The sequence below is a fragment of the Vigna radiata genome, chromosome 2 (assembly GCF_000741045.1).
Source record: "Vigna radiata var. radiata cultivar VC1973A chromosome 2, Vradiata_ver6, whole genome shotgun sequence".
NCBI classification, from domain to species: domain Eukaryota; kingdom Viridiplantae; phylum Streptophyta; class Magnoliopsida; order Fabales; family Fabaceae; genus Vigna; species Vigna radiata.
In genome coordinates this window covers 1286246-1296062 of record NC_028352.1, presented here as the reverse complement: position 1 = coordinate 1296062, position 9817 = coordinate 1286246, and the positions used below count along the sequence as shown (strand labels likewise).

Sequence of the window (9817 nt, the reverse complement as noted above, 5' to 3'; positions counted from 1 at the left end):
ATGAATATTCTTTGAATTTAAAAAGGTGACTATCAAAGGATAAATTAAAAAAAATGTGGACATGCATATCTTTATATATAAAGTATAGATGAAATTCCCTGAGACATAAAATTTATAGTTTTCACTATAATATAGAGTCCTTAAAAATATATTTAACTTGTCTTTTATGTAAATATGTTTTTTATTATATATTCTTCAATGGTTTAGGTTTAGAAAATGAAATTATGAATTTTAATATTTATATAATTATTAAATAAACTTTAAATTTTTAGAGTATTGCTCTTCAACTTTTAACTCATTGTGTATCAACTAACAAGCAAAACAATTTAAGTTATAAATCAGAATCTTATTGAATTTATTATCTTCAAATAAAGACTTGTGCTTAAATGTTATAAATCAAGATCTTATTGAAATAAAAAAAAATAGATAATAATACTTAGACAATATTTTTTTTATAATATTTAAATATCGCTTAGGTGTTATTTTGTTATTGGTCCATGAATCAATAATAATAGTCATAAATACTACTATGAACCAATCACAAAATAACAAGTTGATGATATTCAAATGTTGTCAAAAAAATATTGTGTAATTATCCTTATTCATAATAATTATATTCTTCAATAATAAGAATGAATAAATACTTTCTATCCATATATAGAAAACTTGTGAAACCTGACTTCATCATAAATGAGAAAGAGAGGTTCCAAAAGTTGGTGAGACTCACATGAAATGAAAAAGTTTCTTCTCACATTTATGTTGAATTTTGATTGTTGTGTTGCTAAGTATTCTCATCTCCATGTTACAGTTTTATCCTCTGTACTTTGACATTTCAATTTAATTAATCTATGTACGGTGCTTTCAAATATTCATATCTTTTTATTTATTATTTTCTTATGTTAACAATTATCCAAATACTTATAAATTGACAAATATTCATATATCTCTTTGCTGAAATTGAGTGTGTATTTATTTAATAGTATTACGGAGATAAAATTGGATGTGTATATATTCAATAATATGTAGGACACTATATTGTTATTATTTATATTTATCTATGAAATCTTAACAAAAGTAATTATTACATTAAATGACAAAAATGATTTTATTTTATTTTATTAGATGATCAGTTAAAATGAAAAAATAATTAATGTTACATACAAATAGTATAGTGAGAAATTCATCTCATTATTAATACATTAATTGAACAAAACTTACTTTGTTAAATATTTTAGATAAAAATTGTCTTTTTGTTATGACATAATAATATGGAAGATTATGACTTTATTGAATTCTATCTACATAAACAGATTTTCAGAAATTATGACTTTTCTTTAATTATTATTGTTTTCTTGCTATCAACAATAAGGCAGTTTTTAATGATCTTCTTGTCTTATTGTCACAGGTTAACAATTACTGTTAAATGATATGATATCTCTTTGAATATCAACAACTATATCACAATTTAGTTTAATATCATTTGAATGCCTGTTTGGTCGTAGTACTTATATTTTTCTAATATAAAAGTAGTTTTGAAAGAGATGAATTGAAATAAGTAAGTATGCCATAGTTGAATAACTTTATGAATTTCACTTTTTTTTTTACTAGGCAGAGATATTCGTGCAATGCAGAATAAAATCACATTCATTTAGTAAAATAACGAACACTGCAGAATAAAATCAGATTCTTTTAAGTAAAATTGCACGCAATGATTATAACATAAAATTGTTTGATTCCTTTTCTTGCCATACACACTATCCCAACTTATCAATCATATTCGAGCAAAAAAATTCTAGATCATGCTACATTATATCCAATCATTCTTTTGTACAGTGTCTTTTATTGCATATAGTACATAAACATTATTCATTATATTATAACCTCATGATTATACCATAAACATATTAAAATGTTACAGAAGAAATTTACAGACAACAGATAAAAACAATACTCAAAAAATGAGAGCATTTGAGTGGGAATTTCAACCACTGCTAATCCAAAATTACTAATTATCAATAAAATTATGGAACTGTTCTTTAGATCCATGGTACCAAAATCCCAAGGACAAAAACTATTCACATCCAATTCATTCTATACTTACCAAATCCTACGCAAATCTACATTGAACATGCCCAACAATGTTCAGAAATGTTCACTTTCCATAGAAAATCATCCAAAAAATGGGTATTCTAAAAGATTTGGTGGCATGCATATATGTAGATATAAGTAATACAATATCAATCTTCTCAATGGTGATTTGCTCCAGCATCAGATCTTCTGATAAGCTATTCACTGGCAAATAAAAATATTGAATGACCTCTGTCAGCTATCAAATAAATTCAAATGCATCCATCTGGAAGATTTAAACTCCTTGGCATGACATCAAACATCAAACCTTCCGTGGTATTAGAAACTATACATGCATCTAGGGAGTGAGTTTCCTGCTCTACATTGAAATGAACAGAGAACATGGTAAGCAATTCAAGTATCAAGTTGGTAGAACTTTTATCATAATGCCTGAAAGAAGATTAATTCAGATTTAAGCGGCAGAATTGAACTCACAATCAATTGGATGTTTGTCAATTTGGCGAGATGTATAATGTGCAGAAAGTAAAAGCAGTGAAAGGAATGCACTTGCCACAAAAATTGCATCAAACCATCGGTGATAAAAGTCAAACTGGATATCACCACCCAATACCTCTGTTATAATAATCCTGCCAAAAGATTTGGATTAGACATCGTTAAGATAAATGCTTGATCATTCATTGAAGTTTGATGTAACAATGACTATGTTCAAGCATGCCAAATTTGCATCAATCAAGACTAACAAAGGCCCATATTATGCCAACATGGACTATCAATGTCATTCATTTCTTTCATTTTCATTTCTCTTGTCTATTCCTTGCATTATTATGAGGATGCCAGGAATCCTCGGGAAGATTTTGATACTAGAAAAAGGTCATACCAAAATTGTCATCATACTCTCACTTTTTATTTTTCTGACAAATTTTCTACTTTATAAAAGAAAACTATTTATTACTCACCAAACTCCTTGTTTCATTGTCCCTTTCTTCTCCTAATGATGTGTTGTTATCTCCATCCACAGGTAAATAATATTTAAAATCCATAATTCTTATTAAACTGGACAGGTTTCTACAATTTAAAAGTAATCAATGCACTAATTACAACTTGTACCTGTATTCGGTTGCTAAGCTTTTTCTGATTAAAAGAATAGAAGATACAAAATACATTCCCATGATCTCAGACAAAAACAGAACTACATTGCTTGAAGATCCACTTCCAACTCTTGAAACAGCAAAAAAGAACTGCATGGAACCCCAAAAATGAAAGTTAGGCTACACCATATATCTCAAAATATATTTAGTGAAGCCAAACCGTACCTACACCATATAGAACTAGATGAAATCCTAGCAAAACTCTCAAATACACAAGATAAATCTCAAATAAACCACAAAATAATAAACTTATTTGCAGTTATACTCAAATGGTTTACACCAAATAATAAAGCTTCTCCAAATACAAATCCTTCAAAACTAACTATAACCCATATGACGTAAAGTAACTTGCTATATAACTCTAGTGGTGTAGTTCTACCATAATCATTACTAATGAACATAATAAAAAAATAGATTTCCTAAAATAAATTCCTGTAATAATTATTTATCCACACCCTATACACAAAGATATAATTTTACGATAAAGTACTCAAAGTTCTCTTTCATAGTGAATTCTCATCATGAGTGACCATTGCTTCTTGAAACTTCTCTTCTGTTTAATGTTAGAATAAAAAGTGGATGTTGGAGATTCAGTAAAAAGAACTTTCATGTTGGATGACCATCATTTCAGTGTGAAGAAGGCATCTCATATTAGAGATTCAATTGATGTAGACATTTTGACATTATAGATATCGGATGCTTATTTCTGTTGGTTCAAATTTCTAATGGAGATTGCCAATCAGCATGTTTTCTTCCTTTTTGCACCCTTATGTAGTAAAGATCTTTATAATTTAAAAAAATGATATGCATTGCAAAAGAATATAAAATTGATTTAGACATTGGGCATGTTTCCTGTTGCCCCTAGTGAGGTAGGTAGATTATACATTTACTAATTTACTTCCATGACAGGAAGTTACATTGCTAATTCTTCTATGGCATATTGATTCTTAAATAGACCATCCTAGATTGTAAGCAAATACCAGCCTTCCAAATTTCCATTTGTGTTTGAGCTGCAAAGCCACATTGCTACCATACAAAAGATTAGCTTAGGTTCCTTTTAATGAAATTGTTAATTCTTTTTCCACGATGGCTCAACTGACCCAACAAAAGAGGGTGAAAGCAGAATGCGATTTTATCAACAACACTCTGCAATAGACTGTTTAACAGTCAAACATACTAAAATAACTAACCCAAGCAACATCAAATGGAAATAATTTGCAATTGAAAGTAGCAGGAATACCTTCATCAGATTTGTTAAGAATCCACGGACTGATATCACAACCAACATTCCAATGAATAACAAGGAGATGTACTGCACAAAAAATATGCAGAAAATGTGAAAAAAATATACATCAAACCATTAAGTACCAGCTAAGTACTTCGTAATTTTTATTACAATTAGCAAAAAACTTACCAACAATTGAACTTTTATTGGAAAATCCAGATAAAGAAACAGAAAATAAATAAAATATGATCTGATCGGAATGCATTCAATACAACTAACCCAATTAAGGAATTAGTGAATGACAAAACAAATTACGAACATGAATTATGAGGTACTTGCATACACAGAGGCTTATAAGTCAAAGCATATTTGACTGATGAATATACTATTTCTCAACAAGTCCATACTTTATTTCTGCTTCATCATCTAAAGTGTCAGTGGTGATCTCAATATGATTACTGATAAGTGGGAGGATCAAACAAATGTGGACAGAGAAAGTTACCAGACTCAAAAATAGCAATAATAAACAAGTCTAAACTCCCAAGGTAACTCTTGAAGCTTATAACAAAATAGGAATTTAATAAGTAGCTTTTCCTAGAAACTTTAAGCTATTTTATTGTTAAGATTTAAGAGATGCCAAGCCAGAGTAAATGGGGTGAACTTAGCTGAAATCAGACTCTCAATATTATGTGTATCGTAATGATTGTAGGACAAATGCATGTAGTACAACTAGAACAAGCCCGTCTCAATGACCTCGGAACAAATAACATTTACAAAATAAGAAAGGCATCATTGAATTCTGGAAAGCAATGGCAAACAACTGGACTCTAACCTGTGATAACATGGCTGCATTTATTCCTATATCAAAGAACTGGAGGAATATACTTATTATCCTTGTCACGGGATCAACTGAACCATCCTGTCATAGAAACATATTATCACAAAAGAAGCACATTAACAATACCAGAGTCTCCCAAAAGCTAGGAAGAGATAAAATTTTATATCATGAAATCTTTAATAGCGAAAGATATGATCAAATTGAAGAGTTGCTAAGAAATACAATTTACCTGTTTGAAAACAACACTTTGCAACGACTGTCAAAAGAAAATTACCAAGTTAGCCATATTAAGAGATGAGAAAATATTATTACTGATATTACAATCACACAGGTACAACTACAAAAAAGTATCATATATTATTACGTCAGTCTCATTTGTACTTTCCAAAACGGGAATATACCATCATAGAGAGAAGCAATACAAGTTGTATTAAGTCTCACTCCACATTTAACAGTTTCACGCGCACTAAAATTGAGAGGTTGAGGAAACAAAATAAGAGGACCAAGTGTAAAATATGGGCCAAACTTCTGCTGTGCAATTTGTGTTTTATCCTAATTTTAGTAATGGGACTGAACTAAGATGGTATTCTATTTTCAGTCATTGGAATATTTTGGCAATTTTAGCAGTCGCACTTCATGAGCTTTATTTGGCCTAAGATTTAATGAGTCGTCATCCTAATATAATTAGCAATTTACTTGGAGAATGTTGTTATCAAATAAATGATCGATTAGTTTAAGTAGCACGTTCAATAAATAGATTTGATTCTCAGATCAATTATGAAATTCTTGCAAACAATCTTATACCTTAAGACAGCTCTAAATCACAGGTTACAACATTTGCTTTACTAAGAAAGATTAATTGTAGCTATAAATAATGATTTCTGATATCATAATACCTTGATCATTTTATACACACAATATGCAGAACAAGCATAGCCAAGTAGATTCTGCATGTGCCCTCTCCAAGTTCGAGAATAAGCAGCAGCTTCCTGAAAGATACCAGTTTTCCCCAATAATCAGATTCAAGGAGAAAATATAAGAATCCCATATAGTTCAATCACACTGTATTTTGATAGATAAAGAGGTCAGTCATTCTTTTACAATTCACACATATAATTTTATCATTCGCTACAACATACATATTTTAAAGACAAGCTGGTCATACTGCTTTTCAGTTTTTCCTAAAGGACAATGCTACACTCTTGAAAAAGGAGACATGATGACTTCGTTTATATCTCTAACCAGCTCTCACACAAACTTGGGTTTTGACACATAATAACGTGAGGATTGATACTAGAGAGCTATGAAATTTACTCTAATGCCACCTGGTTTTATAATGTGAGAATTGATATAATGAATGCAAGAAATTAAATATGACTACATAAACAATTCTAAAATGTAAGGGTAATCCCACAAATGATAAACCTTTGCTTGTCGAAGCTCATAGATCTCCAAGAACAATTGCTTTGAAAGCTCTTCTAAGGCCAGAACTTCTGCCTCCAAGCCTTTAATATCTACAAATTTGACAAGAATAGTTTAAAATGTGTAATTAAATATCTCTAGCATAATTACAGAAAAATAAGATAGTCGATTGGAAATACCACTATCAAGGAAATCACTTCAAAATAAGTATTCCAATAAAATAAGAATTTATTAGAAAAGCAAATTTTGCTTCCGAATTCTTCTGAGATTTTACCACCCTATACAGATGTAAAGAAAAGAGCATGCCATTTCTATACATATCCAATGTGGATATCCCTATAAAATGGCCACTGGCAAAGAACTACCAAGAAACTATAAAATCTTTCCTCAAAAAAGTTGCAATGGTTGGTAAGAGATTATCCTCAAAATCTCAATGTTTCATTTCCAACTATGAACACAAAAAAACTGCAAGTTCAACCTCATTGTGTAATTTTAAAAATCACAGATCTTTTCAGCCTCTCTACCTTATTTCGGTAAACAGCTTTAACTTGCTTTATTGATCATATAATTCTTAACACTTTGGTCCCCCAGAATTTATACTTCAAACGTGGAAGCTTCAAAAAATGGCCTTTTTAAGAGTAAAAGAAAACTGACCTTGCTCCTTCTGATCTTCTTGGACACTTCGAACAACCGTACCAACAATTCGTTTAATTAAAGATCTAGCATTTAACTTCTGCACCAAACAAGTTGAGATGAAGCAATTATAGGGTATGAAAGAAAATGACAAATTACAAATGATAACAACATTATGCCTCAACAAACTAACCTTTATATGCAATTCATTTCGAAATAAACAAACAACTTTACCCTCTAAGGAAAATACACCTTATCTAGTTCAAATTAAATGAATTTTACAAAATCATATTCTCTTAATTTATAAATATATAAATTGAGACCCATAGCCTAGGGCGAGACTATGCTAGAAAGTTGCCTAAATTATGGTCACCCAGCCTTAATTGTAGCCTAATAAAGTTTGTTGCCAACGTCTTGAAAAGAACAAAGTAGTGTTTTTATTGCTCAGCTATCAGGACATCGAGTCTAGAGGTATAAGATCATATATTGACTAAAGTATAAAGAATGCATTATGGAAATGGAAAAAAATATATATATTTTTCAGGGTGCCACATTACCCTAATACTAATTACAGTATACAGTCATGTTCATGGCATCCATTTGGTGCTTTACTTATTGAAGCCACTTGGGCTTACTGAACTCTTTTTTCTTCCTCTAGGGTTTCATAACTGCCCCATATGCAGTTTCTCTCCTTTGCTTCCATTAACATTAAACATCATTTCATCAAATAAAAAAAAGGTGCAGCAAAACGGAAAAATTAAAGGAACCCATCCAAAATCAAGAACACGCTGAAAAGAAAAAAGGATAAAAATGTAACCTCGTCAGATCCTTGCTTCTGCTCCATCTCCATCTGGCAAAGAATAATTTTCTTTTTCTTTAAAACACAAGTCTCGATTGATTGCATCAGCTGTCTTTCCAAGGCCTTGATTTCCGTCTCCTCGATCTCTCTGATGAAAAGTGACAAATAGCTGTATGGAAGGTTTACAGCACCAAAACCAGATAGAACAGCCATGACAGTAACTCCGATGACCCCAATTCTACTCACCAGTTGAGGCATCGTAAAGAAACCTGAAACACGAGGAGCGAACAAACTAGAACCCTTAAAAAATAAACAAACACGAGGATCATCCATATTCTGTAACCGCAGTATCAATTATAGCAATCAATCAGCCGAGAGGTAATTGTACTTTACTAACAAAATAAACCACTAGCAGTGCTTCCTTCCTAGTTCACCTTTATCAGGGGATTATACTTTACTAGCCAAATACATCACTATCATATGGTACAAAAATTGAAAGGAGGTTTGCGGTAACAGTACCTTTATCAGGAGATGGCATGGGAAAGTGAATGCCCATGCGCCAAAAGACATAAAGAAAAGCGAACAAGAATAGAATTGCAACAAGAGAAGCCCTCTCGGTGCTGACGCCATTGTTTTTTAGCATCAAGTAACAGTGGTAATACGGGAGAAGGAAGACCAGCAAAAGGATCAAACAGAACAAATCGATCTTCCAGTTCACCACTCTTGCCCTGCAAATCCACAGCGCAAGAAAACCTAAATCGATGAGATTGGCATTGAATTGATATCAGAAAGATTTAACTTAACGCTAGGGTTAGGTTAGTCACTCTTTGGAGAGAACGGGAATGATTTCGAAGATGACGAGCTGAAGAAGATTGCAGGAGAAGGCAAAGACCACGCTGAAGATGATTTGAACAAGAACGCGTTTCTCTTCGTACTCTTTGTAGAGGCGACGATTCAAGAACCACAAACCCGCCCAACCCAGTGAACACAGACTCCCCACCACCGTGACTCCTTCCAAAATTCCCCTTCCCCAACCCATCTTCTTCCCTGTAATCAAACTCAACCAAATTCTGAACAATCACTCCCTCTTCTCAATCGATTCAACAACCATCACTCCCTCAGATCAGATCCACCAATCCAACAAGAACAACAACAATAACAGTACCAAGCTTTGCTTGCAATTCATCAACAGCAATCCTTTTAAGCAAGTTCAGTGTAATCACCTTCTACTTTTCCAGATTAACGCTAAGCTCAACTGCGTTTTCATCTCCATACATTTCCACTCCTTGTTAATTTCTATTTTCATTGTTTTCTTATTTTACTGATTACACGAATTCATTTCTTGATCAATGTATGATTTGATTACTACATTACCGAATAAAATAACACTACGTTTTAATTTTCAAAAATTATTAATTTAAATTTGAGTTTTACATATGGTTACGTGACGAAATAAATACATTTTTTTTTCATAATTTAATGACACATAGTTTTACATCATTTAAAAATACAAATGTGATTTAAATATTTTTTTCTCTTTCATCCTCCCAAACATCCTTAAAAAAATTAATTTTGAAATGGCTATATTATATATATAATAATTAATCTTAATAATATCATACCAAAAACGTGATGTTTAAAGCATTCAGAGTGTCTTTTTGCAT

At 31.4% G+C, this 9817-nt stretch overlaps 1 protein-coding gene across 5 annotated transcripts; it reads right to left on the bottom strand.

Moving 5' to 3' along the window:
* Positions 1 to 1941: 1941 nt before the first annotated feature.
* LOC106779308 (GPCR-type G protein 2) lies at positions 1942 to 9503 on the bottom strand. Of its 5 annotated transcripts, none has more exons than XM_014667410.2 (13): positions 8978 to 9503; positions 8673 to 8881; positions 8172 to 8422; positions 7376 to 7454; positions 6725 to 6813; positions 6196 to 6288; positions 5529 to 5555; positions 5294 to 5380; positions 4477 to 4548; positions 3196 to 3326; positions 2563 to 2714; positions 2396 to 2446; positions 1942 to 2292 (listed from the first exon to the last, which is right to left on the bottom strand). In XM_014667410.2, coding segments are annotated over exons 1-12 (1407 nt in total). In that variant the 5' UTR covers positions 9193 to 9503; the 3' UTR covers positions 1942 to 2292; positions 2396 to 2444. The 5 variants fall into 5 exon arrangements, with proteins under 5 accessions (XP_014522896.1, XP_022633027.1, XP_014522891.1 ...); XM_022777306.1 differs by having other exon boundaries at positions 2396 to 2441; XM_014667405.2 differs by having other exon boundaries at positions 1942 to 2446.
* Between the last annotated feature and the right edge of the window lie 314 nt (positions 9504 to 9817).

Bases quoted from the DNA above. Each gene is read 5' to 3' on its own strand.
- LOC106779308 (XM_014667405.2), bottom strand. From the start codon at position 9,192: ATGGGTTGGGGAAGGGGAATTTTGGAAGGAGTCACGGTGGTGGGGAGT. The intron at 5,556-6,195 runs GTATTATGATAT...TTCTTTTGACAG, and splicing joins GTGTGTATAAAATGATCAAG to TCGTTGCAAAGTGTTGTTTT. The intron at 5,381-5,528 runs GTAAATTGTATT...TTTCTATGACAG, and splicing joins AAAGTGTTGTTTTCAAACAG to GATGGTTCAGTTGATCCCGT.